Genomic DNA, 17122 nt, shown 5'->3' on the forward strand with positions numbered 1-17122 from the left:
GGGGGGGCGTGAGAACCGCCACGGACAAAGAGCGGGGCTGTTACAGCGTGACAGAATTACTGAGTGACTCGGGACTCAAACGTGCTAAAGCCTAACTCGGCTCGGGTGTGAAAACACGCCGTTGCAACTCCCAACAGGTGAGCGGCACGCTAAACTCTACAGCCGCAACCTCGACTCCCCTCGTCAGCTCAGGTTCAGAAACAATAAAAGGGGCCATTGGACTCCAGACATGACACCCTCTGTGGTCCAAAAACAACTCGAGTTTGACACGCATTTTAATTTCCATACAACCAGGAACATTCATCTTTGTCAATGTTTGACAGCGTTTGACCCAGTGACTCATAAAGTGAATTAACTGCCAGTGAAGTCAACTTAAAAATAATTTAACACAGCACTTGTGTTTTTAAGCAAAAATAAATCACTGGAAGGGAATTGGTGGAGACTGCTGGTGCTACCTTCAGTAAGACGTTGGCAGTAAGGACATTTTATTGTATTTGCCCAAAAAAAATCCCGAGCAAGTGATGCAGACACTATAATGCACTTCTGAACCGCGGTGTTTTAATAATACAGCCGACCTATGAGCAAAGTGAAAGCATGTGTAAAGCTGCACTGATATGACTGTCATAATCCATATTTTGCAGGATTGACAGAACAAAATAAAAAGCCAGAAGATGAAAGAATCATAATTAATGCTCGACCTTCCTCTGCTCTGCTAAAAACCTGTAATCCAGATCGACTTTGCGGTATAATGACTTCACCATTCTCACTGCCTCTCTGGGCGAGGGTGCTCAATGTATTATGACAACTTCATGCGGATGCAAAGTCACATGAACTTTAAGTCTTGGGGAAAGTGTGAGGATTTTCTTTTGCCAGGCAAAAACACGACGTTTATGCTTATGAAGTCGGCTTTTCGACCTTTATTTAGGCCAGGTTGACATGTTTTTAAGGCAATGTTGAACTTCAGTTTCCTCGGAGAGCTGCCCAGGACTGACTCTTATAGGTCAGCGGGCAGCTTTACTGCTTCTGTGCCTTGCTCAAGGGCACCGCGATGACTGTAATGAAATCATCGCAAGTTTACAAACGCTCAGCTGGTTTCTTTGTCTCCAGATTTGTATCAATTGATTCAAAACGGCAACATTCTTACGTGACACCAACGTCTACCACCTCCAGGCTACCACCGCCCCATTAAGGAGGAGGATCATTAGTCTCCGTCTGTTTGGTGTTGTCTTGTGTTCTGCTGCTGATATGAACTTGATGTATGGCTAGGCTCCAAACAATAGTTTAAAAATAGAGCCGAGCAGACAACATTGCTCCTTAAGTGTGTGTCTTTGTACCCAGTGTGCTGCTTGTGTGAGTATGCATGGTTCTGTGTGTATGGCTGTGCATTTCTGTGCTTGTGTGCATGTATGAACAGGCTCAGCGTCGCCCAGCACTTCCTCAGGGTGCTGGATGAGCAGAGCGCTTACTTTGATTAAATATGATGTGTGGCTGTGTTCCCTGCCAGCCTCTGTGGAAACGAGGAACTACTTGAGAGGTTACTACGAATTCTACAAAAGCAGAACCACTTATTTAAGGAATATAACGGCATATATAACACATGGATGCAATCCATTTGTCATTTTATGCATCTTAGTAGATCAATAATTAAACTATAATGTAAACTAACCGATAAACTTCATTACATAAATTCCAATTATCTACAGAAGAAAAATGTGTAGAAAGATATTTCTGACCAACATGTGGAAACACTTCATAATATCCCAGCAACAAGCTATTATAATACACAAGCTCACGGATTTATCATTGTCAGTTTTGGAATAGATTGCTTCAGCTACTCCTAGCAGATGCAAAACAACTTGGCAGCAACCAATAAAGTCCTAGTTTGGAAATAAATAGATGTCTCTCTGCACCTCGCTGAATGTTCCCCGAAAGCTTCAGTTTCACCAGCCGTCGGTTTACTTTGGCTGTCCGCCACTTCACTCCGAACATGCAGCGCCGAGGCGGCGTGCTGGAGCGTGCGTGCCGAGAGCAGCTGTCCACAGCGTGTCGTGAACCTGCATTGTTTTGGTTCCCGTGGCTCACCTCTGCGGACATTCGGGAGCTGATCATTAGTGGAATCAAATTCTCAAAGGGCAAATTCTCTCTTATGTTGACACTCAATTTATTATTTAGATTAATGCAGTTATAGTTGGGTGTGTTTATTGTATTGTAACAATATAACGCGTCAAATCATTTTGAAAACTGTTGGTCCGAGTAAAGCCCAACAGATAAAAGCACCCATCACAAGCTATGTGCCTGACTCGTCCTTGACTCTGGGGTGAGCGGCTACAATACTCATCCCAGAGAGGAGATGACTTCATGCCGAGCACGTCTGCTGGTGAGAACAGTTGCTCAACGTCGAGTAAGACTGTTGCCGCCTCTCTGTGCCCCCTCGTAATCTCGTTTCATTCAGGACATGTTGGTGCAGTTTGTTGGTGCTGCATTCCTCACGATAGGGAAAGTCAAAAGAAACGCTTTCTTTGCGGAGGAGAAAAGTCCCACCGGGAAGATTACGCAAGCGCAGTCGATGATATCATCAAGGGAAGATGGGATTCAGACGGGGGATGGGAAGGCTGGGTTTGAATATGGGGGGGGGTCTGCTTTAATGCCTGTGTAATGGCTATTAACGGCCTTAATCCTCCTGCTGGCGAGCTCTGGAGCTTTTTCTTCCTGAGAAAGTTTGTAATAAGAATCAACTCCTGCTGCGACGAGCACCGCCATGACAACATTACAATCAATTAAGGAGGAAACTCACGCTCGCAGCTCAGTGAGGTGGAGGACTGAAGGGAGCGGTGCAGAGCCTCTGCTCACATAAATCACAAACATAACTCTGTGGGCGAGGAGGGGAAAGAGGTCCTTGGAGGTCAAAGGAGCCCGTAGGCATGGAGGGTAGCAGTAAACAAGCTTCAAAAAGGTTGTGTCGTCAAGTGGAGCTTAATTATAAACAGGGAAACACTGACATGTACACATGTATATGAGTCATACGTTTCAGCCAGTTATGTTTCACTATGAGGCTTATAATGAGGTGAGTTACTTTGCTCTATTTTGACAAGGTAACTCATTGAGATTGAGACAAATATGGTATTGTCGCCAATAAATGGCAAATATTTCTAACGGTATAACTAGATTCAAGGTCACACAATTGCTGCACTGCTGAACTGTATGGCATCTTATTTAAAAACGCTTTCCTTGCATTTTTTTCTGACCATGTGGAGTTTTTTTTACATTCAGATGGATCTGCTCCTCCATGACACCACATACTAGGAATTTGCGTTTTCAGACGTTTATGTATGGTAAACACTCATATAGCTTGAAAAGGGGTCGAGAGAAAAGAGTGAGAGCAAAAAGTAAGATGGAGAAAGAAACCGAGCGGAAAAAAAGACTTATCTTACCTTCAAGCACGGTAAGCTTGGCACTGGTGCTGATCTCGCCATCGTTGTTGGTGGCGGTGCACTCGTAAATGGCTTCGTCTCTGTGTGTGCGCAGTGGCTGGATCCGCAGGACGGAGCCCGAGCCGTCATCAAACTCAATCACCTGGGGGAGCCGGAGAAAAGTAGATTTTTATATAGATATAGAACATTTGTTTGGACGTGTTTGGTTTTTCTGATGTGAGAAAACATTTAACATTTGCCAGTTTTGCAGCATTATCAGATTCTAGACCCATATTTTCATGTAGACTTTTCAGAAGTAGAGTAGGTCTTTTTCTCCCGAAAAAAACCCCCAGACTTTCCTCTTAAATACAATTGAGAATCCACGATAATGTGCAGAGAGAATATGATTAAAAGATAATACACGGTGGTGTACAGCAGCTCCACAACAGGTTTTATATCAAGGAACACCAACCAGGAGTGCAATAACTCCATGATGCTAGAGAGGAAAGAGTGGTCAGAAACAGTGTGAGTTCCCACCTACCGCACTTCCTTCTGTTCACATGGGTTCAAGAGAGGGAGGGAAATACATCAAGTAATACATCAAGGGGGTGTAAGGCGAGCAGCGGTGGAGCTGAGGAACAGGAGGGGAAGGATGAGGGTGTAAAAGGACTGAAAGAGATGAAGAAGACTCTATAAATCATGGATGGAAGGAGATTAAAGAGAAGGGAGGCCTGTCTGGTCTCGCTTGGAGAAAAGAAGAGTTGGTGTGATGCTCAATAATAGGGCAATTGATTGTGTGTGCAGTGCGAGTGTGTGCTTTGTGTAAACGCTGCGAGTGTGCGAGCATGTGTGGGTGTGTCTGTGTTAATTAGAGCGGTTTTCTAAAGCCCACGCCTGTAATGTGTTGTCACGCAAGCTGTGTTTGTGCCTGATGATGTATTTGTGTGTGTGTGTGTACACATGTGTGTATGTACACGCAGGTGTTTATGTGAGTGTTGAAGGATCTGAGAGTCACGCATGAGTGCTCACCTCAAAGCGCTGGGAGCTGACTTTCTTGCCTTTCTTCATCCAGGTGATTCTGGGTTTGGGCTCCCCGGTGGCCTGGCACACAAACGACGCAACTCCTCCCGAGATGCCCGTCTGGTCCTCGGGGGATTTGAGGAAACTTGGCACGGCTGAGGAAGGCGAAGCAAAGAGGGCAGAGAGAGAGAGAGAAGAAAAGTGGTAAGAGGTAAGGGAGAAGCAGAAGGGGGGTGGAGATGAAGGTGACGTTAGTGCCAGTCACATTTCCATGTGAAACAAATGCTTATTTATGGGTATCATTTCTTCTCCACACAACGGCTAGGATGACCAAAAAAACCACAATGTTGGCGCGAACACCTCAGGGAGAAACATCCCGTCTTTGTGTGCCTGCCTGTCACGCTATCATGTTCGGCTTTCGCCTCTGCTTCGACACGCCGTTTGAAACGGCAAAGTGCGTCATCCCAAAACAAATGAAGTTGCAGTTCCAACTCTGGAACGCGAGGGATTGCATTAAACCCGACGGAGAAAAACAAGATACGCAGACAAACTTCTTCCACGCGCACAAACATTTTGTTACAGAGAAAGAAGAGGTATATAAGACACTCTGGGTTTTTTTAGCATTCAAACTATTTGGGTTTTATGGGGCATGAAAACGTGTCTTAAAATCCACACCAGGCTACGACTATGTCGTGATTCTGAAACCTCGGCGTGACTTCCTATATAACGTGTTTACAACACGGCCGACGACCTGCGTGAACACCTCTTGACTCCCCCTGTTTGCCTTCAGGGTTGTTATCCCTCGCACCGCACCCAACGTCATTGTGCGCAGGACAATGGAGTGTGCGTCGGCGACAGCCCGGCGAAGTGGACGTGACGCGACGGAGAGCGCACCTTTAGCTCCGCGCTATCGCTGCCGTGCTTTATGCTGTATTCGCTCCCAGACGTGCATCATACGGGCCTGAGCTCATTACCGGCTCCATCAGCTCGCGTTTCATCTCCAGGGTCATTAAGGAGGGAGGTGACGAACAGACCGCCCAGCGGAGAGACGCACAACGGGGTAAACGATAACGCCGTATACACAGAGGAGACGGCAGCCTTCTCCCTCGGAGCGCACAACGGGGAACACCCAGCAGGGGCTACCGCCATTCCTTTTCCGTTTGATGTGTTCGAATATAACGTCGGTGGGGAGAAATGGAGGTGGGGGGCACATAACATATAGCATGAACATAACAGTGAATCTTTCTGATATGGATATGGCCTTCAGTGAGCATATTCTCCAGGGTATCCTTTTGTATTGTCAACCTCTGCCCTGACTTGGTCAGAGAGAGAGAGAGAGAGAGAGAGCGAGAGAGCGAGAGAGAGAGAGAGAGAGAGCTTGCTTCAAGCAATACAGAAGGATACAATAAAGTATATACCGAAAGCGTGCCGGCAGAGACGTTGACGTGAGGCGCTTTAACAATGCAGATGGGTGGAGGTAGGAGCAGCTGTCTTAATGCCTGTTCTATCCGACAAGCTGAGGTGTCACAAGGGATTTAAGATGGCCAGAGAGAGAGAACGGCAGTGCCGTTGCACTCGTAGACATTTACACACCAGTCAAACAGAAGCCAAGAGCTTCAATCTGCTCTCTACTCTTCACCGGAGAGAAACTGTCTCTTCACCGGTTTTAAAAGTATGTTGCAGGAATCTCTCTGTTGTTGTTACCTTCGCATTGAAAATGCGGAAGGTTATGTTTTGATCGCCGTGTATTTATTTATTTATTTGTATGCGTGTTACTCACATAACTAAGAAAGTATGAAACCGAATCGCATGAAATTTGGTGGGATGATTGGTTATTATCCGGGGACCATTTGATTAGATTTTGGGATCGATCGGGTCAAAGGTCATGAAAAGGTCAAAATCTTCTTTTTACCATAGCGCGGTCAATTTTTATCCAATTGGCATGCAACTAATGCCAAAATGTTCATAATTCAATGCCCAATCTTGTGATATGCGAAGGTATGCGCTCTACCGAGTGCCCGTTCTAGTTTATTCTTGAAACAATAATTTTTTTTACGACCATTTAAAAGAAAAAAAGAAAATCACTGACACATTAGCAAAAGAGATTAAAGATAACAATCATGATAAGCCAACAATGGAATCCACAGCATGTTACATAACTCTGATGGGCGGAAGTGTGCCGCAGTGGAGTGAGAGTAGTGGGTGAGTCGGCAGTTGTGTGTGCTCGGCTGTACACCGTCATCCAACACAAGCACACATCCATCCGGGACCTGTGACCCCATCACAGTAGCTAAACCCACCTGACATTTGAATGGTATGTTGGTCCTCCCAGAGACTGCAACAGCGCCGCACTAAACCGTTTTCAATAACGTCAAAATGTGAACGGCACACGCGCGCAGCAACAGAGTTGTGCGAATGTTTCAAATCTGATACGCCTTTGATGTGAATGCCTGAGATCTGTGCGTGCTTGCGTGGCGAGTTGGAATCCTCAAGACCCGATTATCACCATTCTGACTTCCAAGGGTTCCTGCGACCCTCCGTCCAGAGCCGTCCATTCGAGTTGGGAGGGCTTGCCGAGCTAGAGGCTCAGGCCGCATTACACAGTTCTCAGCAAATACCCCCAAATTAAAAAAGTAAGCTCATGTACTGCTACAAATATTTAAGTTTGGAACCACTGGATCTGAGAAATCATAAGGAGTTTTAGAGATAAGTGGAAGATAAGGGAAAACTAGCCCTCGCCTTTTCATGTATTAAACATTGAATCGGGTCAAAATGACCCAAAGGCGGGGGGAGGGTGTAATATTGAGTCGAGTCAAAATGACCCTAAGGCAACACAAGGGTTAAGCTTCGTAAAAACACTGCCCCTGAATTGCGATAGTTAACCTTTCACTAAAAGGCGAAACTATGGAACATTCTAAGCTGTCTATCATTAATCCAGATCTTAAGCAAGCTTCCAATCACACAATCTCAAATAAGGCTAAAGCCTGGTCTTAGAGATAGGGTTACACATGGTCCTAATACTCTCAAAAGGGCAGAAGCATTTATTTTTGGACTAAGCTCCACCGCTCTGCCACTCCTGGGCTGCGGGTGAGGATATCAAACTGATGGGTTTGTCAGTTCATTTCTTAGAGACAAAATCCAGACTCTGCCCCTTTTTCCTGACTGCCAGGCAGCATGAGAACAATGGCAAGTACAAAGTGGGAAACACATAAACCTACCTATGCAAATCCTCCTCTCAGCCAGTGACTGGAAGCTTTAAACTGCACTTTTTCTCAGCTTTGACACATCACATTCAAAACTCCTATCTTGACACTCATGCTCTCTTCTCACTGGCAGGTGTCGGAAGTGCTGCCACAACTGTCAGGCCCAGTGTTGGTTACAAGGTGTTGCAAGAATTTCTGGGTAGTGATTATCGACTCATAAATACTTCCTATTTACCACATTTAGTTTTCTCGCGCAAACAAGATTCAAGCGCTGCTGTAATTACTCAGGCTATCATGTAAACACCTACACTTCGTTCGAAAAAGCAAGGCAGATTAAAATATCTGGATTACACGTCAATCATTCAATATTGTTGTTATAATGAACAAATAAAAGATCAAAAGGTGATCGCTGTCGAGCAGCATGGCTGGTGGTGTTAGGAGAGCAAAAGGGCTTTCATGATGGCGCGGCTGTGTCCAGACGCCGTCGAGGTAGCTCCGCGGAGATTGTGCGCTCTTTTAGTTTTTGTGTTTATTTTTAATGTTTTCTTTGCCACAAACACATCGGCACTAACAGCATACGACCGCAGCACACTTTTGGACATAAACTTTTGCGCAAAACAAGGGTTTTTGTCCACTTTTTCCATCGATCCAGCGTGGCCGGCGGAGATTGTACGGCGAACCACAACAACAACAGTGGAACCACTACTACGGGGCCACGACGAAAAGATCGAGGGAAACGGAGCGGAATTGAACAGACTGAGAGTTCAAGCCCACCGTCCACCTCTGCCCAGCATCCTTCTTGCTAACGCCCAGTCTCTGGAAAATAAGATGGATGATGTTAGGGCAAGGATCAGATTCCAACGGGACATGAGGGACTGTAACATCTTTGTCTGGCGGAAACATGGCTGACCCGCTGGTGCGGATCGAGTCATATGCCCAACCGAGTCCTTCTCTGTTTTCCGTGCAGACAGAACGGAAGAGTCTGGTAAATCTAAGGGTGGAGGGTTTGCTTCATGACTAACAACAAATGGTGCGACCCCAAGGACATTAAGACTCTTTCTCGCTCCTGCTCGCGAACCTGGAACATCTGACGATCTCATGCCGTCCATTCTACCTTCCCGGGAGTTCAGCTCGGTCATCACCACAGCCGTCTACATACCACCACAAGCGGACACCGGCGTAGCACTATCGGACCTACATGATGTGTTATGTCGGCATCAGAACAAGTATCCCGACGGCTGTGGTGGTGGCTGGGGACTTTAATAGGGCGAACCTAAAAAGTCATGCCGAACTTTCACCAGCACATTACGTGTGCTACCAGAGGAAAGAACGTTGGACCACTGCTATCGCCATTCAAGAGAGGCTACAAGGCTGTCTCTCTCCCTCCGTTCGGCAAATCGGACCATGCCGCCATTTTTCTGCTTCCGGAGTACCGGCAAAAGATCGCGCGTGAAGCGGTAGTGACGAGGAACGTAAAGCGGTGGTCTGACCAATCAGAGGCTGAGCTACAGGACGCTCTGCGTGTCGTCGACTGGGACATGATCCAATCCAGTTCCAGTGACGTCAGCGAGTTCTTGAAGTAGCAATGAGCCTCATAGCAACGCTAACGGACACCATCGTCTCCACGGTAAAAGTTAGGGTCTTTCCTAACCAAAAGCCGTGGGTTGATAGATCCATCCGTGAAGCTGTGAACGCCCGTACTGCTGCCTATAACTCCGGTCTTGTATCCGCAACATGGACGAGTACAAGGCAGCGGTCTATGGACTGAGGAGGCGGTGAAGGAAGCCAAGAGGAGGTACCGAGACAGAGTGGAATCACAGATGGAGCAGCGCGACACCAGGCGCCTATGGCAGGGGCTACGGACTATCACAGACTACCAGAGCAGACCCGCGCTATGGTGAGTGCCGACGCATCCCTAGCGGACGACCTGAACTCATTTTATGCACGGTTTGAGGCTAGCAACAACAGCGCTAGCTCGGCTAACAACAACACCGTTAAGCGTAGCCGAGGTGAGTTCTACCGCTGGGGATGAACACACACTCTCTGTGACCGAGCACAGTGTGAGGAGGGCTCTGTTGAGGGTGAACACCAGGAAAGCTGCAGGTCCAGATGGCATATCTGGGCGAGTACTGAAGACCTGTGCTAACCAGCTAGCTCCAGTGTTCACCACAATATTCAACCTCTCCTGGCTGAGTCCGTGGTCCCCGCCTGCTTCAAGAGATCCACTATTGTCCCTGTGCCCAAGAATGCTTCTCCAGCATGTATGAATGACTACCGACCGGTGGCCCTCACCTCGGTGGTCATGAAATGCTTGAGAGGCTGATAAAGGACTACATCTGCGCCTTCCTCCCTTCCTCCATGGACCCGCTGCAGTTTGCTTATCGCCCAAACAGATCCACGGATGATGCTGTCTCCCAGGTACTGCACACCACACTCTCTCATCTGGACAGCCAGAGGGGGCTATGTGAGACTGCTGTTCATTGATTATAGTTCAGCTTTCAACACCATAGTCCCTCCAGACTGGCGGCAAGCTGATTGAGCTGGGACTGAACACCCCCTGTGTGCTTGGATCCTGGACTTCCTGACCGCCAGGCCACAGGTGGTCAGGGTGGGCAGACACACCTCCAAATCCTCACCCTGAACACAGGATCCCCCAGGGTTGCGTCCTCAGCCCCTACTGTACTCCCTGTACACACATGACTGTGTGGCCAGGTTCAGCTCAACACCATCATCAAGTTTGCGGATGACACAGTGGTGGTGGGCCTGATCTCCGACAACGACGAGAAGGCCTACCTGGAGGAAGTTGCTGATCTGTCACTCTGGTGCCAGGACAACAGCCTCATCATGAATGTCACCAAAACTAAGGAGCTGATTGTGGACTTTAGGAGGGTACAACAACAGAGGACGTACTCACCACTGGGGATTAACGGGACTACTGTGGAGAGGGTGAGCGGGTATAAATACCTGGGAGTCCACATCACCGAGGATCTGACATGGTCAACGAACACAGACACTCTGGTGAGAAAGGCAAGGCAGCGCCTCTACCACCTCAGGCAGCTGAGGAAATTTAAAGTTTCCCAGAGGATCCTTCAGTCCTTCTACTCTGGAGCTGTAGAGAGCGTCCTGACAGGAAGCATCACAGCCTGGTTTGGCAACTGCTCCGCTCAGGACAGGAAGGCTCTGCAGAGAGTAGTGCGTTCGGCTGAGCGCACTATTGGAACTACACTCCCACCCTGCAGGACTTGTACACCAGGAGGTGCAGAACCAGAGCCGGCAGGATCATGAAGGATCCTCACCACCCCAACAACAGACTGTTTCAGCTGCTGCGGTCAGGCAGGCGCCTCCGTAGTCACGCTGCAAGAACAGAGAGACTGAGACGGAGTTTCTTTCCTCAGGCCATCAGGATTGTGAACTCCGACCTCACCAGGACCCCCACATAGACCCACACAACTGCCCCTCTTAGGCACACACACACACACACACACACACACACACACACACACACACACACACACACACACTTACTGTAAATATTGTGTTGTTGTTTTTTATTGTAAATAGTGTGTACTTGTTGCCCTTGCACATTCCTGCTGAGCATTGCCACTTTCATTTCACTGCACACCCTGTGTGTGTATGTGACAAATAAAACATCTTGAATCTCTTGAAAAATGTTACTATTAATGAATGCAATAAGTTAATCAAAGCGCAAAACAGCCCACACAAGCAAATACCTTATTTTAACAAACGAACATGGGTCATATGTCTGCACATTTGAGCGTTTGAGAGACTTGATCAAATAGAAACAAAAATACACAAAGATGTGTTCATGCAGTGTGTTGCTGTGCTGACCCATTCCAGCAGCACGGTCGATTTCCTGAGCAGCTTTACAATTTTCTCTTTTATCCCTGTCAGGGGCCTGCGAGCAAAGCTTGTAATAAATGCAGAGACGGCGGGGGGAGTTGCGTAAATGGCTCGAGTGTGGCTAACAATTAGTGGATTCCCGAGGCTGCCAGAGTGCCCGGTGAGAATTACTCTGCGGTGTAGAGTATCAGGGATCGATACACACGCAGCAGAGAGAAAACCATTCCTTCTTATTAATAATGGATTAGCGACTTATCATTTTCACTCGGCAATACTTAGTGGAAATTTGTCTGATGGCATCAGTACTGGTGGTATTAATGGAACACTTCCATTAAGGCCTTTTCGGGCCATTAGCAGGCAACTTGTTTGCAATTAATTCCGTATAAAGATGCCTCCCCTGCACGTTATTTACCCCAATAAAGTCAACTGCACTTCAGGCCGTTTGTTTAAACTAATACACATCATGTTTGCAATCTGCACTTCTGTTTTTACAGTTAATCACCAAGCATCGAGCATTGTGGTATCCCCCCCCCCCCCCCCTTGTACACGGCACTTGAGAGATAGCACAGTACGGAAGTCCACCAGCTCCTCCACTCCTTGCTGTGTTAATACCGTCCAGGAACTAGACAAACATACAGATGAGGGTGAAATGAACCCTTCGAGACGCACAGATTCTGTGTGTTCACCTCACGCTGAGAACATCCTGGTTTCAAACTAGGACCTGTGTGGCTGGAGTTTCCTATTTCCACACATGTTTAAACGGGTCTTTTCTGGATGGTCCAGTTTTTGTTGCACTAAACACTCCCAAATTATTTGCCAGTCACTTCACACTGCGTTCGCTCATCGCAACACAGAAAGCAAAAAAAGATATATTCTTTTTTTTGGAAGATGATAGCGTCGTGGCGGAAGATTGATGGAGCTTTTAAAGCCTTATCAGAACTTCAGTGAAATCGCAAGAGCAACGCCATTCATCATCGCTGAGATACTGTGCTTTAGACAAAATATCTAGACCTATAGAAGAGATGGGGGGGAAAGAAAAAACATTAAACTTTCAATACCCTTGTGAACCGTGGGCTTTCTATAAGGCTTTCCAGCCTTCGGTGAATTACTCAAGACAGCGGAGAAGAACAAGAACTCTAAGTGCAATTACCCTTCACCCCCCTCTTCCCAGTGTGAGCAACATTAATGTAATGGCTTTCATCTTCTCAAGACGATTATGAACGAGGGGGCAATGCTCAAGTCTGCACTCTTTCCCTCTCCTCATCTGTCAGTCAATATATGACATTTGAAGAAACAAAAAACCCCAATGTGCGTTGGTACCCAATGGCTGGAGTGGGCATTTAAAAACAGCTGTTTGAAAGAATAAACGCTACAGTATTAAAAGGTGAGGACTTGGGTGTTATTTGTTATCACACAATTGAGAATCTGAGTATTATATTACCCGGGGTTGGAGATGGAACAATCTTGGATTAAATTGCAGGTCACAAAAAAAACACTCATAGTAAGTTGATTGTGGTGAATTTTAATTATTGCGGTAATCGTGAATATAGAGTGTTGTGGGGGAAAAAACTGTCGAGCTCGTTATGATGGTAAAGAAGTGAATAATAGAGGCTGATCTAAAAAAATACATGCAATGTTGCTATTTTTAATATGTGCTTTATTTATGCAGTGGCACCTCCTGATTGTTTTTCACTAAAATAGAATTTGAATCGACATTATATAAAGCCAGACACTGACGTCATGTGTTATACTTTCGTAAGATTACACTCATTTTTCTGCACTATTGCAGAAGAAAACATATGCTATTTCACTGAAAATGATGGTTATACAATGAGAGCAAACTATCCTTTATGTTTTACAGCACCTCTTCTCAATCCTAACACCCATAACGTCATGCTCGCTGGAGATTGACCATATCCTTATTTAAGTGGATGGTCGGACACACAATGTCGACAATGCAAACGTGAAATGCTAAATCCCTCCGTGTCTCCAATGACTAGGATCTTAATGAAGTATGTGGCCCGAAGTTACAAGATACGCCTGCTAACGTCGTGGCTGAACCGCACAGCTCCTCTGCACAGTCCTGGGGCTCCAACATCACGGTGTTCATTTCATCCACTTGATGAAATATTGTCATGAAACTAAGTGTCTGACTCGACTGTTGCATTCGGAGGCATGTGTGGGTGAGTAATACATTACGAAGCAAGGAAAAGCACATTCTGAATGAAGCTTGCATATGCAATAAAGCATATAGCATGACATCTTTGTAATGGAAATCCACACCACTGTGTAAAGTTGCCTTGGGAATATGAAAGGAGATTCAGGGCAAACGATTGGGGGGCTTTGTTAATGTAGCATGGTAAAGTCCAATGGTCACCTTGGCTTGGACCCTGGAATTAATAGGAGAAAATGTTAAGTGTGTTAACCGGTCCCGAGAGGGAGCGTGTTGGGGGGGTTCGATGCAGAGATGGATCCTAGTTTCTCTCATTTTGGGGTTAGCTCATCATCATGCACCCTCTTGCGACCCCACTAACCTCATTAATTTGCCTCCCCCAGAGACCACAAAGAGCCCCTACCATTGTTCTCATATTCTCACCCGCACGACCCTTAAGTAGTTCAACTCTCCACGAGGCAAAATGAACCAATGTTACTGTGGGGCCAGAGAACAACAACAACAATCTGGCCTGACTCCAGCAGCCTCTTTGTTGCTTCCATTATGCTTTGGCCTCTTTGAAAAGGGTGACTATTTACTCATGACATCGTTGTCACCTGAGATCCACCCATGCTTTCTGCTGCAGCACGTCCATGGGCTGAGTTGTCTTTATACATCTTGGAGGATGCTCCAACGGTGAACATTACTGGGGTTTAAGTATTTGCTTTAACATGACTATATTATGTCTCATTTAATTTCGCCCAATCTCAACACAGTCCAACCGAGAAAGTAACACAGCAGCTGTATGGGCACAAATAAAATCCGCATAAACCCTTCAAAAGTAATATTGGATTCTTCCAATTCAAAGTAGATAAGGAGTAGGAAGGAGTTCACGTGTCTCTCTCCATCTGTCCTTTTCCAGAAGGACACCGGCGGTTCTTGTCGTCCTGTGGCACAGCGGAGGGTTTGGGTGACTGCCTCTGGCTGTGCTATTGAGCTGCCTAATTAAACTATTAATCTCACATCGTCAACCCCCTGACATTGCTGCACTAGTTTATGAAAGCAACTTTCCATCAAATCTCCCCAACCTCTAGAGTGAGTTATTTATCTTGCAGATGTTTTTCACACACACTTCTTTCTTGGGGTGCATTTCCTGTTGTTTACTTCTCCCTCCCCCGTACCCTCTCTCAACGTGTCCGTATGATGTGTGTGGACCACAGCTGTGTGCTAACTGCATTACTCTCCAAGTGGCTCTCCAAGGTGGATATGGTTACTTTTAATTAAAAAAGAATCAATTTCTATCCCTGTCAGTTTTTGAACTGGGCGACCATATGGACACTAAAAAATACAATCCAATTTCCAGCCGCCCAGCCCCCCATCTGGCCACCCCTCTCCAAACCACTTTGGCACTTCAATCACATTAGTCCACAGTAGGAACTTTATACATTGTCATCTATGGCGCTTGTCTGGTGGGGTAGCCTTTGAAGATATGCCTGGCTATTTTGGGGTATTACCTTGTTTATTTATCCATTGGACAATAAAAAAAACATTAAACATACAAACTACAATGAATCTATTGATGGTACGTGGGAGGGCATGAATAAGACACTAAAAGGTTGTGGCGTGTGGTTTGATGTGAAAACTCCTTTAAACTTTTTAAGTTAATTATGGTCCCATTGTAATCCTCCTGCCACCGCGAGTGAAAAGAGCCGGCTGGGATTCAAAGGCCCCGGTGGTCCTGCCCCGCCTCACATTAAAAGCCACCCAAGATTATAACATGAGAGGCAAGAGAAGAGACACCTACATCAAAAGCGTATGAATGCCAATGAAATAACTCACAATGACAGCACTACAAAAAGATAACCATTACATTGATGTGCTGGCTCCGTATGCCTTTGAGGCTGACCTTGTGGGCCGGTGGCCTGGTGTGTACCAGGAGGCCGTAGAGGGAGGTGCTTGATGAAGCTGAGCTCCCGGGGGATCGATGAGACGTCTGCGATCAGTACTCAGAGTTATCACCCTGCATTGCGTGCCAACTCAATGACGAGACAAGATGAACGATGCTTCAGGGCGAGTACATTGACGTGGAGGATTTCTTGAACTTATTCTAAATCATGATGAATTGTACCATCTTGAGCATTAGAAAACAAACATTACAAAAACAACAACAACAACAACCTTTGAAATGTAGCGACCCTAAATAAACAAACTATGCACTGTGAATGGAATAACCAATATGCTTGATGCCAGGCCTAACGCTGCTCACACGTTTGATTGCATTGCCTGCTGAACTTATTCAAGGATCCAGGCTGAACCCATGTAATCAGAATCTCGCCAGGCCCATAAGATCTGTCTGGTGTCTGCCCTGTAATACAGGAAATCCAAACCAGAACTATCAAGTTCACATAATTAAGTTGCATAAAAATTACAGGCTGGATTAGATGCACCCAACCCTGCCATTAGTGGTAGGTGTTATTTTTGCCCCCAACTGTCTTATTGTAATTATATGTCTGTTTGCGCTAGTCTGGGTAATAGCAGGTCTAGGCTTTTCCCCGTGTGTGCTTACATTAAACTACAACCACAGGTTAACCTCGGACCTGAGCCAAGCTTCTCGATGAGGCGAGGTCTGTTTTTATCTTGCCATCTTTTCTGAAGTTCTTCATTTCTCTCTGTGCGTTTGGGTGTTTTGTCAATAAAAAAGCTTGTGCTCGCTTGTCAAAGGAGAGTATCTTTGTCTCTTCATTAAAATGCTTGGCTCTGGCTTTTTATCTGTAAATTATATGATTACCTGAATGTGAGACGAGTGAGATCTTGCTCTCACATAGAGAGAGAGAAAAAGCCGATGCATTTACAAAAGTAAAGATACTGTAGAACATTATTAAATTAACCCATTGTTCACCAAATGTAACAGTCAAATACAAGCTAGCCAGCCATTTCTAGCCGTGTGTGATACTTTAAAATACCTCTGTATTGGTTGTCTACTGAAGATGGAAAATATAAATATAGACCTAAAATATTGTAAAAAAATACAAATTATGTTCTCTACAATTTTAAATGATTTGTAGCACAAAATATATTAAAAACAGAAGAATAGAAGCACAGCTTAATAATCACCGGCTCAAGCCAACTTTAAGCCGCACTGCACCTGATAGACTCTGCAGCCCACACATCATTTTTATGAATTTAACTTTTTGTTAAACAAACAGGTGACAAGTTATATATAAATATTATCTTTGCACCTTTTTTCCCTTGACGATCTCTTCAGAGCATATGCATTTGAATCAGTTATGTGCTTCCTCATGGTGGCAATTACAGAGTAAGAATAGAGGAGCACAGGATACACAACATATGATGATAAACAAGCAATAAATAAATTACTGACTCTGCACATCTGCATGGCAATAATGTGTTGTCTTCAAGTTATTTAATGTATTTTCTAAAGACAATTAATTATCACCAATTCCTACTTTTATTCA

General features: G+C 45.6%; 1 protein-coding gene across 12 annotated transcripts in view; it reads right to left on the bottom strand.

Annotated features, from left to right (window-relative positions):
- Positions 1-17122, bottom strand: part of LOC130198577 (receptor-type tyrosine-protein phosphatase F) — a 157131-nt gene that overhangs the window by 87687 nt on the left and 52322 nt on the right. For all 12 annotated transcript variants that reach the window (XM_056421785.1, XM_056421786.1, XM_056421796.1 and 9 more), the window contains exons 3-4: positions 4440-4585; positions 3432-3573 (exon numbers count right to left, since the gene is read on the bottom strand). In XM_056421785.1, the coding sequence (XP_056277760.1) occupies positions 3432-3573; positions 4440-4585 (288 nt within the window). The remainder of the gene's footprint in view (positions 1-3431; positions 3574-4439; positions 4586-17122) is intronic.

This window comes from Pseudoliparis swirei, chromosome 8, assembly GCF_029220125.1.
Source record: "Pseudoliparis swirei isolate HS2019 ecotype Mariana Trench chromosome 8, NWPU_hadal_v1, whole genome shotgun sequence".
Classification (NCBI taxonomy): domain Eukaryota; kingdom Metazoa; phylum Chordata; class Actinopteri; order Perciformes; family Liparidae; genus Pseudoliparis; species Pseudoliparis swirei.